Source organism: Phyllostomus discolor, chromosome 7 (assembly GCF_004126475.2).
Source record: "Phyllostomus discolor isolate MPI-MPIP mPhyDis1 chromosome 7, mPhyDis1.pri.v3, whole genome shotgun sequence".
Classification (NCBI taxonomy): Eukaryota; Metazoa; Chordata; class Mammalia; order Chiroptera; family Phyllostomidae; genus Phyllostomus; species Phyllostomus discolor.
This window is the reverse complement of record NC_040909.2, coordinates 111,311,118-111,331,358: the sequence shown is the minus strand read 5'-3', so window position 1 is coordinate 111,331,358 and position 20,241 is coordinate 111,311,118. Positions and strand designations below refer to the sequence as shown.

General features: G+C 33.7%; 1 protein-coding gene across 9 annotated transcripts in view; it reads right to left on the bottom strand.

Moving 5' to 3' along the window:
• VPS13B (vacuolar protein sorting 13 homolog B) overlaps positions 1-20,241 on the bottom strand; it is a 702,408-nt gene that overhangs the window by 612,204 nt on the left and 69,963 nt on the right. For all 9 annotated transcript variants that reach the window (XR_004904391.1, XM_036031293.1, XM_028534101.2 and 6 more), the window contains 4 exons: positions 13,999-14,190; positions 9,870-10,039; positions 6,911-7,105; positions 241-365 (listed from right to left, as the gene is read on the bottom strand). Coding sequence is in view for 8 of the 9 variants with exons in the window: in XM_036031293.1 (XP_035887186.1) it covers positions 241-365; positions 6,911-7,105; positions 9,870-10,039; positions 13,999-14,190 (682 nt within the window). In the remaining variant the exon portion in view is untranslated. The remainder of the gene's footprint in view (positions 1-240; positions 366-6,910; positions 7,106-9,869; positions 10,040-13,998; positions 14,191-20,241) is intronic.

The following is a 20,241-nucleotide window of genomic DNA, read 5'->3' as shown; positions in this document are numbered from 1 at the left end:
AGTTATAACCCAAACAACAGTTATCACTACCACAAAAGATATGATGACCTAATACACTTGAGATATTAAAAGAGACTTTTAGTGTCTCAGTAAAAGACAGTATGAATTCAGATATTTTTCTAAGGTTTTATATAAACTAACACACTGACATAAAACAGATACAACTGGTTTTTACTCCTTCTAAGATAATAAATAAAAATTACCATAAGCCAATTTTAACAATTTTAACATAATACTTACCAGCACGTAGGTAGTTTCAGAAGTTTTCCATAAAGAGCAGTGCTGAAAGAGGGAATAATCGGTACAGGTAAGCAGTGAGATCCCCTACAATCTAAAGACGTCAGTCCCGCCTGGAAACCAAAGATCTGAAACAAAAAGAAAAGATCCAAATGTTCACAGAGACAAAGTTTTAATAAGCACAGGATGAAATACGTCAGTTTCAATTTGCTCCACAACAGCTGCACACTAAATATGTTCCAATGTCTTTTTCCACTTTCCAAACATCAATAGTTTCTTTTATTTAATTTGACATTAACTAAGTTAGAATTAAGACATTTAAAAATACAGTATTTCTTTCACATCCCTGCTCTCCTTTTTTTACTAATTTTTAAGTTTCACATTTGATCTCTATAAATAATTCTCATTTAGCATTTTATTATCTGCTAAAATGCACATATTTTCTGTTACTATAAATAGTTACACTGTGCACATTGTAGATAGATATTAACTTTAATAAATTACTATTAATATCATTTTGTGCCTAAAAGAACATTAACTACAACATGAACAATTTAAAAAATGTATTTGCCTTCGATTACATTACACACAAAAAAATTCAAATATATCCCAAAATGTTACATCTTTTCCCTTTATCATGTGAAAATAATTGTAGGGCTGAGATTTTTTTCACCCAGAAAACTTGGAACATGGCATAAATCACTCTTATGTTTATATTTAAAACGAGATCACACTCAAAAATTTATAAACATTCCATGAAATTTATGAACACTGTATTTGCCTTAATGGGAAAAATCAATATAACATCACATTTTACATGAAGTATTGCAGAGAACTAAGTATTACATTTCTGCACTAATTATTTCCCATCAGGTAAGAGAAGAACATCTCAAACAGGAAACACTAACATACAGGGACAAGGCACAGAGGTGCTGTTTTCCAACAACATGCAGAAGCAGCCTAAGCCCAACATTTATCTTTCATTATTATTTTTTATTCCTTGGGTTAATAAAGCACAAGCTTTCCTATCTCTAGGATTAACAATGAATGTAAGTTCTACAGTAAAAACAGGTTTTAAAAGCTTCAATATCTACGTAATCTACAAAATACAACTTTTATTTAAGAACATAAACCAATGATCAATTTCTTAGAAATTATTAAGCTATTTCCAAATGGTTCCTAAAAGCTATTATGCCTTTATCCTTCATCAGACTTACAATGTGAAAGTCCTTCCTCTAAAGTTAGTTCTCAGGGAACAAAATAATGTTTTAGAAATAAGACATTAGTTAGAATTATACACTTTAAGAGACAACTGCATTTTAAAAGACCTACCTACCTAATTTACTATCAAGGAAAATGAAAGTAATACGCTTATTAATTCCTATAAGTCCCACTACTAGCCAAGTAGCAAAAAATACAGAACTGAGAAGAAAAAGAAAAACATGTTTCTAATACTTAAATGATCAACTTTAAAAATTAAGTTATTCTACCTTCATTCCCTTTGAAGACTTATTCTGAGCAACACTGTACACAAAGAACTTCTGGGCACTATGCAATTTCAGCATTTCATATTTCCTCTGAAAGGCCCACTATTTAAAAAATTCTGAAATCTACATTTATTAATACAATACAAAACATAATTATTAAAAAAATGTCCAAGCTACAAATATTTCTAGAGTGTGCCTAAAGATAATATTTTCACACTAGATTATCTATATCCAGCTAAGAACTCTCTCAAGCCACTTTCACACGTTTTATAAAATGTCTCAACAGTATAATCAAAGACACTTATCATTAACTGTACTTAGATGGAAACGGGTGTAGAGGAGATCCCCTGCTGGCTATTTACAGAACTGCAAAGAACTTGGAGGAAGCTACATATTATTCTGTAATTGCAGCTTTTACTAAATTTACCTGTTGCCCAGAGACACTTCTAAGAGAACATTCAAACTAGCACAAACTATAATAAAACACAGCTTATATCAAAAATAAATATTTCAATATAACCAATTTTCAACTCCTTCCTTTAAAATTATAGCAAGAAGATACCTAGATTTACAATACCTATATAGCCTAATGTCAAGGACCCCTGACCAAGATTACAAATACACTTTCTAGAAACAGGAAAACCAGCACAGTATGAATTGAGGATGCTTTCACCAAAGATAGTTCATATATTCAGAAATGGAATAAAAGTACTGAACGCTACAAACCAATTGTCTGAAGCAGTCAAGACTTATGAAGCAGTAACTGTACATACTAATCTAAATTTTAGCTGAAGGAAATGTCAACTTGAATAAGATGACTTACACATCTCATTAAATGAAAACTCAAACATATAGTGCCATCTTTTTTTTAAATCCAAGAAGAAAGCAATAAAAATATATAATATATAGTAACAGTTTAAAACAAATATTCTTGAATTAACATCACCTATTGAAAAAATGCAGCAGAATTAGAAACAAAATTCATTTCTAATAATTAGTTTTTAGTAAAAATTAGTTGCTAAATTAGGATTTGCAATGGTAAAAGACAAAAAAATGAAAAGTGCATACTAACTGTAAATGACAATGACAATTGTGATGTAAAACAAATAATTTTTATGTTGTCATTATAATAAACTCGGCATGGTAGTATAACCAGCATTCTAAAGATGTTCCTTTTTTCAAAGGGACAAAAAAAATCAAGCATTACCTTCATGTCTCAAGTTAATCTGTACATAGTAACACCATGGAATATATAAAAAGTAAATAAAAATAATAATTATAACCAGAAACCTACAACATAAGAATAAACATTTTAAAAAGACAAACCCTTCAGGAGAAAAGAATAGAACCAGATCTAATTGATAAAAAATTAGAACTTCAGAGCTATAACTGCTTAGAGATTACTTAACTAATTCACCTCATTCTACTATGGGAAGAATGAAAAGGGATAAAGGACTTCTTCAAAATCATATTGCTAGAACAGAAATATAATGTGTCATTTGATTTAGCTCATCTATAAGCTCACAATTTCACTCTGCCTCGCTTCTTCCCTCAATTTCCTCCTCCCCCTCTCCAAAAAAGTATCATTGATTCTCCAGTTATTCTTAAAGGAAAAAAAACAATCTTTCTCACCATTACCTCTCCTCCAACCAGCAGTAAAATTCTATTTCTCACCTTAATTGGCTAATTTATTCAAAGAGTAGCCTGGAGAATGCTTTTTTTTTTCATTGACTACTCATACCTTAAACCTTCTAAATCTAGTTGCTGTTCAAGTAGCAAAACTGTATTACACAAAAAAAAGACTATTCTATTTTGCATGAGATCAACTCAAAATTTATGAAAATTTGTTCTCTCTTATTAAGCAACTACATGATATCTTAAATGTTGCCTTTTCCCACAAAGCCTAAAATATTTACTATCTGACCCTTTAGAGAAAAGCTTGCTCATGTTGCTGTAAGATATATATATACCCTGAAAACTGGAATGGATGGATGTAAAGTACATTGTGTTTTTCAGTTACTAGATCCTGCAAAAGTACTCTCCAAAATGATACGAATTTATATACCCACCAGCCATGTATGAAAGCACCCTTCCTACAAATCCTCAGGAAAAACTGTTTACTTGAGATCAGAAATTACTAAATCTAAAAAAATCCAAAGGGTTCTGATTCTACTGTACCCTTCTTGATATCTCTCCCCCCCCACCCCAAGTACTTACCATAGCTGCTCCTTTGGAGTAATGTAGCCTTAAATTTATACATTATTCTATAATTTACAAGGTACTTTCACTAACTTATTTTCTATGTGTTTCAAACATCTGATACTCTTGTAATGTCTTGGCTACTTGACATCATACCTATTCAAAGGATGAGCTTAGCAGTTACATACAGGACTTGGTAAGACATACTAGTTTCATTCGCATGTTTTCTTCACACATCCCTGCCAACTGTCTCAATAAATGTCCCTACATAAAATGACAAAATACTATTTTGTCATTTAGTCAATATAGACAAAACTAGCTACACAAAATTAAAACTTAAGGATTTGAGTATGTAATTGAAAATTACCTAGGGTCTAAAATGCAGTACACACAAAATAGATATTTAAATCCTATTCTGTAATATTTTAACACTCTAACAGTGAAAACTTTCTCAAAGGTTATACATAATAATCATCCCAAGTAACATGAATTGCTAGTAAACTTTATAATAAATAAGCACTTTGAGTCAATTCCAAATAGCCATATAAAATAACTCTACCAAATTCTGAATTTTTTAAATGTACTAGGCCACTGAAGAAGCATAAAAAATGCAATGAAATATTCAAAATTCAAGGCTTTTTTAAAGTATTCAATATTCATAATACTAACAAAAATTTTTTCTACATATATCATACTATTCCCACTCTGCATACATCTAGCTTCCTGGGACATATAATTTAGCTATTATATCAACAGTCAAAGTAACCAAATGTATAGCAAAAGACCTTTTCCCAAAACATCACTGTATCTGGACTATATTATAATTTCTACGTTACTCTGAAATTTTAATTGGGATTTTAACATTAACAACAGTAGTAGTAAATAATGATTCTAATAACTTTTATATAAGTGTGTATGACAACCATATTGGTCAGCAGTAACTTTCATGACCATTTTACTTGAAAATAAGGCATGCATGCCTTATTCACTTGTGGTGTTGAATGTCTGCAATATAGAAAGAACTTAATATTTACCATGTTAATGAATCCTACAGTAAGTAGAATACATTGAAAAGATTAGTGAACTGCCTAAAATTAGACCTGTTTCAACAAAGCAAATATTCTTAATATTATAATATGATATTCACATTGTATCAATATCTTAAAATATCATACTCCTACGTCTCAGTGTATTAATTATGGGAATTAATAAAAAGCACAAATACAAAATAATATATATCTAATTTTCACATATACCTTCTGCTACACTCCACATGACATAGAACAGTGACAAATCATTATAATGGCCCTCAAAGAATCACACTGCAACCTGATACTGTGGCTCCCTCATCAAGGGAGTGGGGTCTCTTCAATCCTCTTAAAAATGGGCTTTGACAGCTAGGAAAACATGTTCTTCTACTCTACGTGGTTTAAAAACAGTCAAATTTTAACATCTTAAGTACACTTAGGGGTGATCTAAAACTGGTATCTTCAAATTGGTTTCTTTTTACTTTACAAACATACAAATATTTAAGAACTTTAAAACATCAAATAATAAATAAGAAACAACAGTCAAGAGTCTATTTTTGGAGTCCTGTATTTTTTTAGTACTTTATATAACATATTCTTAGTCCTTTTTTTTGCTTTTTATTTTTTTAATTTATTTTCCAATTACAGTTTTATAATATTCTATTACTTTCAGGAGTGCAACATACTGATTACACATTTATATACTTTACTAAGTGATTACCTCAATAGGTGAGCACCCATCTGACACCATACATAGTTATTACAATATTATTGACTATATTCTCTGTGCTGTACTTTACATTCCCATGACTATTTTTCTAACTGGCAATTTGAACTTGTTAATTCCTTTCACCTTTTTCACCAATCACCCAGCCACCCTCCCACCTAGCAACCATCAATCTGTTATCTGTTTCTAAGAGTTTGTTTCCATTTTGTTTGTTCAAAAAGGTATATGTACCCTTACATTCAATACAACATTATTTACAGTAACCAGTATACAGAAGCAACCTAAGAGTGCACCAAGAGACAAATGGATCAAGATGATGTGGTACCTATGGGGTAGGCCAAAGTGGGTTTATAGTTGTAATACAAGTAAATAATACAATAACTAATAAATAATAATATCAGAATAAACGTTTTACCTACTCACAACTGTAAACCTACTCTTGCCATCTCTGTATATACAATGGAATATGACTCAGCCATAAAAATGAAATTGTGCCATTTGCAACAACACAGATGGACCTTGAGGATATTATGCTAAATTTAGTACTTATTCTTGAATTCAAATTTGTATAGTTTCCTTTAGTCCATGAAACAGAATTTAATTAGGTCTATGCAATCCCTACTTAGACTCTACATCTGTGTTTGCTTAGCAAAAACACTGATCAACATTTGAGTTCATCTTTTCACATTACTTATACTTGGATGTATTACTTATTTACAAAAAAAAAAAAACAAAAAACCTATGTAAGAGCTGACCAAAGCCTCCAATAATTAACTTTACATAAACTGATTTAAAGCAATCAAAAAGTTTTCCTTCCACATCAAGAAATTAACATGAGTAAGAGGAAAGTGACTAGAAAGCAAATGTGCTAAATCCTCCTTATAAAACACTGTCTCACATAGATGAGTCACACGAGTCTTTTAAAGCACCATTATAAACTAACTGCTCTTGCATACTGCTTATAAATATAATCATTATTGATACATAAAATCTTCAAAAATTATAATTATTATCTTATAAACATTAAGGTATTAATCTCAAATAACTGAAGAAATCTCTTTGAAACAGATACACTTTTTATTCATTTTAATTATATTAATATATTTCTCATAGCTCATTTAAATTTCATCATATGGGATACTAATTCTGTGAAATTACAACTTTAAAAAAGGTTTATTTAATTTTTCCAAAACCATCAGATACTAATAAAGACGAAAATTCACTTTTCATACCTTAAGGTAGCAGTGTGCATAGCAATAATGAAGCAGATTATCAGAAGGCTGAGTAAGGCTGCTGACCACATGTACCAAACGTTCAGCATACATTGGCACAGAATGATCCAGATTAATTTTATCCACCAATATCTGAATAGCAGGCAAAGGCCGAAGAGACTGGAAGTTTGTAGTATTCATGAAGTTACTTGAGTTCTGCAAAACAACAGCACTCACTTTATATTTCAGTAGGACAGTGACTAATGCGAAACGTTCTCTATACCAGCTTCAGACTGACACATCTTGCAGTAATTATTAAATTGATCTGGAAATGATGCCTTTCTATGGGACTCTCTTACTAAAATCAAAAGCAAAACCTTCTACAAATTTTTAAGTATATCCCAGGTTTCAAAAAAAATGCATAATTATTGCAAAATTATCACTCCCCTTTCAGCTTAAGCTTTTCATTTTTTCAATCAACTGTACAGTCCCACTGTGTGCCTCAGCACATTTGTTCTGCCTAATCACTCAAAAGAACTTCCCTAGATATCCCAGAGCCAGCCTCCCTTTATCCTTTTTCCCTTTAGATGACTTTTCACATTTAGATGACTTAGGGACTAAATGGACTACTTCAGACAGTTTCAAAAATACTAGTAATAAGCAAAGTTTGCAGAACATAAAAATCTCTGGTCCATGTCATATCTACTAACAATATACATGCTAAAGGCTCATAAAGTCCTAAGAATCTCAAGATAGGCTTAGTTTTCAGTGTTACAGAACCATTCTAAGCTCCAAAATAAATGCAGGTAAGTTTCAAGATGTCCAGGATATCAACCCTGATTAGCCAACAACTCCCTCCTGTCCTAGAACTAACTTATTCCCTTAAAATGCCACACCTGTAGTTCTCAAAAGAAAAATACTGACCTTCTACCCAGAGGTAGGTGAAAAAATGTGGGAAGAGCAGTTTCACTGTTTTTGTTTTGTCTGTTTTTCATCATCACAATAACTGGGAAGCAGTACTGGTATTTAGTAGCCACAGGCTAAAGATGGTAAATGCTACTTAATATTTCTCTAGTGCAAAAAATCAATAGTACCACTACTGAGAAACACTAACTAAAATTGACTAAATTGAACTTACAATCGTGCTTTTTTGACTCTGTTAACCATGATTTTTAAACTACCACTTACCAAGCAATTACTTTACTTCTGAAGTGAAATTATTTTGAATTATTAAGATATAACATACAGTAGAGTACACATATCTTAAGTGTACAGCTCAACAAGTTTTACATCTGTAACCACCAATATTTCAAGCACCTGAAAAGGTTCTCTTCTCAGGCTATACTGAATCCCCAGCAGAGGTAGCCAATGTTCCCACTTCAATCACCGTAGATTAGTTCTGTCTGTTCCTGAACTGCATTTAAATGGCATCATACAGTATATACTCATGTCTGCTTGCTTTCATTCAACGTAACACCTGTGAGAATTATCTATGTTATTTACTTTTTCAATGGACACTTTCCTCATTATGAAGTGGTTCTCTTTATTTCTAATAATTTTTCTTGTCTTACACTCTACATTTGTTGATATTAAATAAGCCATACTAACTTTCTGCTGATTAGCATTTAAGTAGTGTATCTTTTTCCATCCTTTTACTTCTAAGTTGTGTTAGAATTTTTCAGTTCCAGAATTTTATGTGGTTCTTTTCTAATGGACTGAGGTTTCTTTTGAAATCTTCTACTTTTTGCCTCTTTCTTGAACTTATTAATCATAGTTACTTTAAAGTTTATGTTTAATACTAACATATTTTAATTTTCTCCATTGAAATTTTCCTCAGGTTATCTCTTTACCTAGCAACATATGAATTAATTATGAGTAGCCACTAGAGAGTAAATATACAAAATGGAACTCCTGCATTATAGTCAATTCCTTGCCATACTTTCAAAAGTTCTTATTTAAAGTTAGGATAGTTTATAATTATATAATCACCATCATTATGTAGACATCAAAAGAAATATAACAAAAAAATAACTTTAGGATAGCATATACCTTTTATGCATTTGGCAAACTCAGAAAGCAATACATTATATATTGACCTAAACAAATATTAAAACATCTAGTAAGTCCTCATTAACAATGACAGTAGTATCACTGGGTTCCTAAAATGTGCAAAATGATTTACATGCATTATCTCACTGAATATTCAAAATAATTCTAGGAACTAGGAACTACAGGGGAAATGCTCTGTGTAAGACCCCACAGTCTTACACAAGTCAGTGGAGACCACACAGGCAACGTGCAACCACCGCAGCCTTGATAGAACGTCCTGTGATACACTCAGCACAGGGGAAGACAGGCGGTCTTGTAAGGAACCACTAAAAAAATTGTTTCTCACTCACCTCATCTTGAGGGAGGCTACTATGAGATATTTTCTCATCATCATCCCTCATTCAGGTGAGATAAGGAGGTTTCTACCTGCCCCCTTTAAGAGTATACCTGTAGGCTATATACCTGCTTAGCTGCAAAGTAGTATTGAATCCTACCAACAGGATACCCTACCATGTATGCTGTACGTCACTTTACCCTCTGGTTTCAGGGCTGTCCTCAAAGGGACGTGGCAAGCTAGCACCATTACTGATCTGCTTTTGCTGTCTATGTAAGCAACAAACTACCTGAAGACCTGGGCTTGTTGCTTCTTTACTAGCTGAATCTGTCAGCCCATTTGAAAAACACAGCTAGTATGTGTATGGTCTGACTCCCAGATCCATGCTCTTCAAGATTTCCTTATACAGCCTCAGCTTGAGGTTATTTTATTTTGATATACATAAATTACTCTCTAAAAAAATCAGTTACATTGCTTTAACTTCATCATGGATAATTATGTCAGATATTCTTTTACTTAATCATCTTCCTCTTACAATATCACAGGGTCAACAAACAAAGATACATGAAAACACAGATAATAAACCAAAAAATATACCTTTTCTCCCATGATGACAGGGAGCAAATGACCCAGCAGATTGAATTCGGCCATGAAAACCGTGCAGGTGCATCTGAGGAGAGTGATACTTGTGTGGCGAGTAGGAATATGTTCCTCCAAAGAGGCCACTTCTCCCGAGTCCAGTATTGTTTCATTTTCATCCTTAACATCTAAAATGAAATGATGAGAATTCAATAAAAGTTAGTTTTTAAATAATCAATTTTCTTAAATAATTGAAAAATGAATTGGTTACCCAAATTTTAAGGTCAAATTCTATGTTTCTTTTCAAGAATGATACAATTGTTAAATAATGTGTTACCTTCAACAAACATAATTAAATTACTCTAATTAGTCTATAAATGTCTTTGCTCTCTGAAATTTAACACTTTTTAACTTTAATATTTTAAAGAAATTCCCAACCCTTTTTGTTAAAAGAATAACAGCTTCTATTTAAAACACACACACACGCGCGCACACACAAGCCATTGAGATCATGTAAAAGCAAGCCACAGGCTAGAAGAAAATATTTGCCATAAATAGACAGATACATAGATAGATGTAACTCTCTCCACAAAGGACTTGTACTCACAGCATAAAAAAAAATTAAACCCCCTGAAAATCAGTAAGAAACAAACAGTTCAACAGAAAAATGGTCCAAGAAAAGCCTTAAATGAGCAAAAGACAATATATCCAAATGGCCAAAAATCCTATCAAAAGCTAGTTAACATCATTAGGCATCAGATAACTGCAAATAAACTCACAATGTAATAGAACTACAGACCACTGGAATGGTTTTTAAAAAAAGGTTAGAAAACTGTACTTGAACAACAATTAAAATAAAATTTTTAAACACTATGTGCTAGCAAGCATGAAGACCAACTTTTCTAAAGAGCCATACAGAACATATATTAGGCTTTGTAGGCCATAGAGTCTATGTCACACGCAACCCTGCCACTGTGGTACAAAAAAGTAGCCACAGACAATACATAACTGAATGAGCATGCATGGCTGTGTTCCAATAAAACTTTACCTATGAAAAATGAAAATCAAACTTCATATAGTTTTCAGGTCTCACAAAATATGATTCTTTGTATTTTCCTCCAGCTACTTAAAATGAAAAACCCATTATCAGCTTATGGGCTGTACAAAAAGAAGCAGAAAGTCACAGTATGCCAATGACCTGATCAAGAGCAACTAAAACTCTCTTACACTGTGGGCAGTAGTGTAAAGTAGCTCAACCACCTCAGAAAACAGTTCGGAAATACCTACTGCTGGTGAAGATGTACAATCCTTTCATCTAAGTGTTTCCACTCTCGAATAACCAACAAAAATTAGTACATATGTTTAACAAAAGGCATGTACTAGAATGTTTTTGGCATAAGTATCATAATAAACAAAAACTAGAAACTCACCGAATACTAACAGTAAAATGGATAAGTAAGTTATGGTATATTCACACAATGGAAATCTCATAAACATAATGTAAGCTAAAGCCAGAGACAAAAGAGTACATACTGTGATTCCATTTACATGAATTCTAAAATAAAGGAAGCTGAATCTATGATGTTAGAAGTCAAGAAAATGGTTAGTTACCCCTGGGGTTGGAGTAGTAACCAGAAGAGGGCACAAAGGGACTTCTGGAGTGCTGGTACACTTCCATGTCTTGAACAATTAACATAAATGTGGTTATGTTTGCAAAATTCACAGAACTATATATACCCTTAGGTTTTATGTGCTTTCCAATATTTATTTATCTTGCACTTCAATAACAGCTACAAAAACAGTAGAGTAGAACTGAACTACTTATGATTATTACAGCTGCACTCGTATAAATGGATATACAGGGTTGGGCAAAAGTAGGATTACAGTTGTTCGTATGTAAAAAGATATGCAGGTTATGATTATTACAATAGCTAGATAAACTCTGTTTTGCATATTCAAAACTATAAACCTGCTTTTGCCCACCCCTGTATGTATGTACAGGAAGCCCTCACTTTGCACAATTCTGATATACACGATTTGTTTAAAAATGCCACTTCCCAAAAGCGCAGTTCAAATGTCAGTTACCTCAGTATAATAACTGTAACTAACTGCATTAAGTACAAACTTCACTACTTCTTGTTGTTCAGCCTACATATCATTACATAAATAAGAAGTGAACATCATGACCGGCGACCAATCATGTCACTCCTTCTCTAAGTTTGTCAGGTTTGGGTACTAGTTACTGGTACTTCTTATATTTAACTCATGCACAGATAGATAGCAAAGCGTGTGGTTGTACTGCCTCCTTGATTGGTGATCACTGGTGATAAACCCACATGACATTTTATAAAAATGGATAACTGAAACAGAGAACAGGCAATCAAAGACAAAAGTGCAGCAAAGAAACAAAAACCCATCATGCTGGAACTGAAGTTCTAATCAAACATTACTGGCATTACAGAATAGGTGACCATGGGAAATAGCAACACTGCACCCTGGGAGAGACTCAAGACATGCAGCTAAGGAAGCTTAGTGAAGACAACCTTACCAATAAAGATAAAGAATGATTATGATAAAAAAAATGAAAATGTCCCAGATGAAGTGACGTAAGCAAAATACTTTCTGTTAAAGGAACTCTTAGAGGTTTTCACTACTTTGACGTGTACAGGATAAAATGTGGGACTCTAGTCCAAACTCAGGAGTATATCAATTTGCCATGACATAGGAAAGACACAACATAGTGTAAGTTACATGATGGGAAAGAGACAACCACTGTTCAATCTACTCTTACTAAGTTTTGAAAAAGAAATAAAATCCTTAATTTTTACTATTCCTTTGACTATTTTTTCATTTCTATATACATTTATACCAAGAGTAAGAAAGTTTCTACTGTCTTGACAAAACTAAGTGTGGGACAACTACTCTGTCCCTGTGCGTGATTTCAGCTCACCTATTTTTATGGTCTTTACCTGCCATGGGAAGTGAGAACTGCCTATACACAAAACTAAGGTCAGCTAATAGTGGTAATACGCTGTGGTACATGCTTTTACATGCACTAATCTCTGGAAGTAAGTCCTATTGGTGTATCATTGCAGATAATAGCAAATATGCTGTGATAAAAGTAAAACAGCAGAAGCTTCAACAAAAACAGAAGTTTACTTCTTTCAAACAGCAATTTGAGTCTAAAGGGTAGGAGTTGGCATGGTGCTACCACACTACGAAGATCTCTATCTTATTGTTCTGTCATACTCAGCAATCAGCTTTCATCGCAGAATCTAAGATGACAGCAAGAATTCCTGCCATTATAATTGATTTCCAGCCAGAAGGGGGAAGGAAAGGGGAGAAAAGCATGCTATTTGCCTTTTACAATTATGGCCTAGAATTTACATTAAGTTTTGGACCCATCTCAGTAAGTAGAACCAAGTCATATGACTATATTTTATTTCTATCATAAAAATCTATATCACATAAATTCCTGTTACTATAAAATAACAGGAGAATGGATATTGACAAGACAATTTAACCACCTGTCACATAATCAAATTAATGACAGGCAAAGAGAAATGAAAAATCAGTGGCGTAAATTAAATTTCCTAAGGTCAAGAATAAGTGGGAGTAAGAATTCAAACCATAGTCTGACCCCATAGGCTGATTTTCTTACTATCCTTTACTCCCTTGTGCTATGATGCCCTACTCTAGAGCACTTTATTACATAAAAAAGGAATTTGTATTTTATGTAACTGATGACCACACCTTATACCATGTAGAAAAATTTTGTTGTAAAACAAGTTCTTTTTTACCAGTAAGACCTACGTTTTCTTGTTAAATTAGTATGTTTACAAAATATCTTCATGTCTGCTCTTAAGAATTCAGTAACATAGAATAATGTCATATTTCAAGAGTATTCCCTGGAAAGAGTATCAAAAATCTGTAAATAAAATACTGACAAATACTGGTAAATAAGTATTTATGCCTAAATATTGACCTCTCCCATCTACCACAACTTTATTCTTTAAATTAACAGTGAAATACATGGAAGTCAAATAAGCAAAATTTACTAAAAAGGGTAAGTTAACAAAATACAAATTTAATTATATACTTATTCAAATCAACTGGCAAGAGAATCAAATTTAAGACAAAAACAAACCTGGTTTCAGCCTGTTATATGGCTCATATTCATGCTCCAAGGCACAAACAATCATCTTCAAAATTCTATGTATTGCACTGCTATCCAGGCGAAAATCAAGAGGTCCTACGACAAGGCTTTTGGTCGACTTCTCCTGAACTGTTCCCAAATCTTCACTTTTCCCTAAAGAAAAGTCTTGCTGATTTATAGAACCTAAAAGAAGTCAAACTGCATATTAATATTTCAGCATCAAATATACCAAGTATATATTTTAATATTCCTCTTATCTTTTTAGCTTATAGCTATTTAATGCCTTAAAACCAATTCTTCATCAGCTGCATATAAAGAAACTTGCTGATGTGTAATTTTCTCTATGCAGCTGAGAAGATGTTATCACTAAAAAACTGAGTTGAAAAAATTATTTCTGATATCTACTTATATTATAAGAAGTCTATAAAATTTAATTGGTCATTCATAGAAAATTATTCTCTTAAAATCTCATTATTTATGTCCAATAAACCTATGTTGACTGGGAAGGGGGACTGGAAGAAGCTGCATTTTATCACTATTACATCTAAGAGTTTCACTGAAAATTAGATGGTTTAAAATTAGTTTTATAATAATCATGGAAGTGAACATTACATTTTAACTGTCTGAACTCTTTCCAAAATAAAACTATTATGGCCAAGCTCCTTGGTACAGAAACCAAGGTCCTCATAACTTTCCTGCCCATATACTAAAGAGAAACCAAGGCCCCGAATGGTGTGGTGTGGGTTGGGCATCATCCCACACACCAGAAAGGCCACCAGTTCAGTTCCCAGTCAGGGCACAAACCTGGCCTGCAGGCCAGATCCTGTATTGGGGGTATGTGACAGGCAACAGATCAATGCTTGCACGTCGATGTTTATCTCCCTCTTTTTCTCTTTTCCTTTCCCTTTCCCTCTCTCCAAAAATAAATAAATATTTTTTTAAATGTCTTTGAAAGAGAATAAAAATTTTACAAAAATATGCCCTGGCTGGCGTAGCTCAGTGGATTGAGCATGGGCTGCGAACCAAAGCATCGCAGGTTCGATTCCCAGTCAGGGTACATGCCTGGGTTGCAGGCCATGGCCCCCAGCAACCTCACATTGATGTTTCTCTCTCTCTCTCTCTTTCTCCCTCCCTTCCCTCTCTAAAAATAAATAAGTAAAATCTTTTTTAAAATAAATAAATAAATAAAATATATTACGCTTTGAAAAAAAGAACCAAGCTGTATTCTAAAAACATTTGGCTCTACCTACAGTTATTTCTCCTTATCTAGTATGTATACTTCTTATATTAGAGATTTGGTTTTACATATAAATTGACTATTATAACTAACAATATACAGTAATTTTTAAGCCATTTTATTTAAATAAAAAGAGGAAAACAAGCTTCCTAGCATTTAACACCTTGAGAATATAGGAAGGCCCAACAAAATGCAAAAATTCCATATCTACACCTTCTAATAACTTTTTCAAAAATGCATTTTCTTCATTTCAAACAAAGGAGTACAGTTGTCTCCAGTACCATTGACAAAATGAATTATTTATGTATTCTTAATTCACAGACTTAAATGTTACATCAAGGCATACAGTTAATCTTACACATATTTTAAGATATATATAAATAAAACTGAGTCACACTGAAAATTTGGTATAAATAACATATCATTCATATTTTAAAAAAGCATTATTTTCCATAGCTAAACCAAGCATTTCCAGAGTTACCTCTTAGGATGGGATAACTTGAAGACGACCAGAAAGACTATGGTTATATATCATAATACTTGAAATAAGGAAAATGTCTTGCTTTGAGTCCTGTAGAATTATTAGGCTTTCCACAGAAATGTGACTTTGTTAAGAAGACCCTTTTTTGTAAGAAGGCCAGATGTTTCCCTTGAGAAGTCTGGGGTCTAAACCCCAAGCTGAGCTCCCCAGGCTACAGCAACAAAACTGGGAAAGGAACCCAAATACATACGAATGTGAAAAGCAGCAGGGTTTCTGTCTGCCAAGGAGAGACACAGAGCCACCTAAGGGGCCAACACACAAAATTCCGTTTACTACTACTTACCCTGGCCTCTGACAGAGCAAGGGCAGGGTGGACTAGAGATGCTGGAGGAGAGTGTGGGGCTGGTGGCTCTGGGGAAAACAGCTGAAGGAACACCTGCCAGGATCCCTATGCTGAATCATTCCCATACTGCAGACAGAGGCCATCCTTGGGCAGAGCAATCCTCTCCAACTGGCATCTGCCTGAGGGGAAGCAAAAGCCCCACTGGCAGGAATTACTCTGCCCCACCCTGTTTGTGCTTAAGTCCTGCTACTGAGGAGTACAACTGGAAGACTTTCACTCTTTAACCCTGCAGAAAGCCTGCAGACAGAGGCGGATTGCTGGAAGCTCTGAGGCTTCAGCTGACCTGCCCCCAGGCCTGGTGCTGGTAAAAGCAGTCCTTGGTGTGCAGCCTGGTTCTTTCTGCACAAACCCAGGCCCAGCAGAGGGAGCCACATGCGGTGGATCACTGATAGCTCCAATCCAGTTGCCCAGGGCCAGTCACAGGCAGGGTTTGACTTAGACATGCAGCAGTCTTGCAGATCTACCTAATACATAGAAACAAATACTAAGCAGCAGCCAAAATGGGAAGGCAAAGAAACAGACCCCAAATGAAAGAACAAGGGTATTCTCCAAAACAAGAACTAGATGAAATGGAGGCAAGCAATTTATCAGATAGAGTTTAGAGTAATGATTATAAGGATACTCAACAGCATGAAAAGATAGCCCACAGAATGGGAGAATAGATTCACCAATATACCTGATAAGGGGTTGATATCCAAAATTTATAAAGAACTTACAAACTCAACACCAAATAAACAAACAACCCAATTAAAAAATGGGCAAAGAACCAGAACAGACACTTTTCCAAAGAGGACATACAGATGGCCAACAGACATATGAAAAGACGATCAACATCACTAATCATTAGAGAAATGCAAATTAAAACCACAATGAGGTATATCACCTTACACCTGTCAGAATGGCTATCATCAATAAATCAACAAACAACAAGTGATGGTGAGGATTTAGAGAAAGGGGAACCATTTTGCACTGCTGGTGGGAATGCAGATTGGTGCAGCCACTGTGGAAAGTAGTATGGAGATACCTCAAAAAGTTAAAAATGGATCTGCCTTTTGACCCAGCAATCCCACTTCTGAAAATATACCTAAAGGAACCCAAAACAGTAGTTCAAAAGAACAATAGCACCCTTATGTTCACTGCAGCTTTATTTACAATCATTAAGATATGGAAGCAGCCCAAGTGTCCATCAGTACATGAGTGGATAAAACTATGGGACATTTACACAATGGAATATACTCAGCTGTAAAAAAAGAAAAAGTTTTACCCTTTGCAACAGCATGGATGGACCTGGGGAACATTATGCTAAGTGAAATACGCCAGGCAGAAAAAGACAAATACTCTATGATTTCACTGATATGTGGAATCTAATGAACAATCTCAGCTAAGAAGCAAAATAGAGACTGACTCATAGACACAAAGCAGGATGACAGCTAAGAAGTGAGAGAGGTTAGGGGATGGCGGGATGAGCAAAATGGAAAAAGGACTCATGGACATGGACAACAGTGTGGTGACTGCTACAGGGAGGTGGGTATAAGGGGACTAAATGGTAATTGAAAAATACAATTAAAAAAACAAATAACCCCCCATACCTCTAAGGAAGAAAGCCTGTTTTAGCTCTACCCCAGAAACTAAAAAATTAAGCCTTAAATAGAATAATGTAGGGATCAAGAATTATTCTTTCAGAATCCCCCTAAATTAATACCAACAACTCTCTCAAGACATGTAGATTCTAAAGGGTAATGAACCATGTTTTTCTCTCATCCTTTTCCTCAATCCAATAACTGAATTGTTTCCATTTTATCTCTATGTCTGTAAAATCTTCCTGTTGTATGTTACATTTTCAGCCATCTACTTTAAGTCAACAAAAGTTTGCAATAACTTCATAAGTAAAAAACACCTGAAAGACAGTAGTTATGACAACGGCAGTATTTAAATAGTTATAGTATTAAGAAATGTTTCCATTTATTTTTTAAAATGTTTCATTGCTCTCAAGTAGCATAACTAAAACAAAATAACTGTCAGAAGATGCTTATCACTATCGAACAGTAGCAAAGGAAATTTACTAACTGAATTCTGATTTACATGCCATTTTAGAATGTAGGTAAAATAATACTACATCATTTTCCATAACACAAATAAATAATAATCTATGCTCTTTTTCTTACTGCATTTACTAGTTTCTTACATTAATTAGAATACAATCATGTATTACTTAAAAAACACCAATCATATCTGTTTTCAGAATTTCAGAATTCACTACAAAGTTTGTAAAATTGCAGTCTGACATGCATTTAGACATTTAGGTAAAATTTAGGTCACTTTTCAATCATTTACACTATAAAAATAAATGTCAAGTCACAACTAAGCAAGAATTTTAGGTAAAATATTTCTGTAAAGTATTTAAAATTGTCCTCTTGTAAAAATTAAAAATATTTTTCTTAGGTTCATAAATACTAAACATTCAAAAATTTCTTATTTCAAGTAATCCAAGAAAAAAGAAAGTCTGAACACAGCAGTCATAAATGCAGGTTGTAGAATTAGACTAGCCGAGTTCAAATCCCACATAAAGGTGTTATGTGTGATCTTAGCCAAGTTAGTCATCTGTAAGGACTAGCTATTTCCTCATCAGTAAAATTGGGATAATATTATCCAACTTATAGGGTTACTACAAAGAATGAAGTTAATATATATAAAACACTTAGAATAGCACCTTATACCCCTTAAAATCACTCAATAAATATTAGCTTATATTAACACATCATCACCATCAGTATATTCTAAGCAAATACAGATGCATAAAGAGAAGCAAACTTACAAACACAACTATGTAAAAGCACACAAGGAACAAATAGATTACTGGGTGAATGAATAAAAACATTTTGAAAGAACCTGTGGCATTCACAGCTTAAATTAACAGTGGAATTATTTGCTTACACAACTGAGAAAGTACATGTGTGAGTGGTAAGACAAAAGCAAGAAAGTAATTACCATAAGTTGCCTAACAGCAGTCTCCTACAGTGAGGCAGTAAGAAGAGTGTGCTGCAGAAGGCACACACATGCCCCAACACACACAGGAGGCTCGTCCTGTTCCTTGGCTTGTGTGGGCAAGATGCAGTTGTTAACATTGTATTTCTTTGCTATTCTGTACATAAATGTACAGAACTTTTCAGTTTGTATGTTATAATCTAATATTTTGTTTTTTTAAAAAATTAGACTCAGATATTTATAACATTGTATTCTAAGTCACAGAAATAGAAAACATAAAAAGTATAAAAGTAAACAAACTACCAGCTTCTCAGACAGAAAATATATAAACATCCTAACAAATACAAATCATATTTCTATCTTTTTAAATACTGTAGTGGCAGCAGCTATACAAATAACAAAATGTTCAGCATAGGTTTCCTTTACTTGAAAAGTAACTACTTCATTCTCCACCTCCTCACAAGATACTGGATCCATAGCACATACACACATACATCATAATGAACAAGAAGAAACCCACCAGCTTACATTTGGCAACTACAATGCTATAACAATTTGCAAAGTTCTTAGAACATAAACTTCTAAGTTGCACTTTTTACATACCTAATTGGCTACTGAACATCTCTATTTCAATGTCCACGAGTCCTCAAAACATCTTTTCCTCTACAAATCTTCCCTTTTCTTGTCTCTATCTTCCTTAGTGATTATCACTATCCACGAAGTAATTCAAGATCAAAATTTGATAAACTGTTTATGTTTTATTTTGAAATAAAGCCATTGGAAGGCAGGGAGGATTTTAAACTCAAGAATTACACCAAAACCAGTGCAGTATGGATTATAGGATGGTAAGAGTGGAAACAGAAAGCCAGTCAAAAAAAGCTATTTGAATCTAAACATAACAGTACATTGGATGAGAATGATAACAGAGAAGCTTAAGAGAAGTGAATGAATTCTAGAAAGAATCTGGAGATAAAACTTCACAAAATATGCTAATGGACTGGATGATAAGAATGATGATTCCCAGGTTTCTGGCTTGAACAACTAGAAGATGGTAGAACTGTTACAGTGAAACAGTCAGAATGCCAGGGAGTGTCCCCCATCGGCCAAAATGGTGGCAGGGGAAAGGTC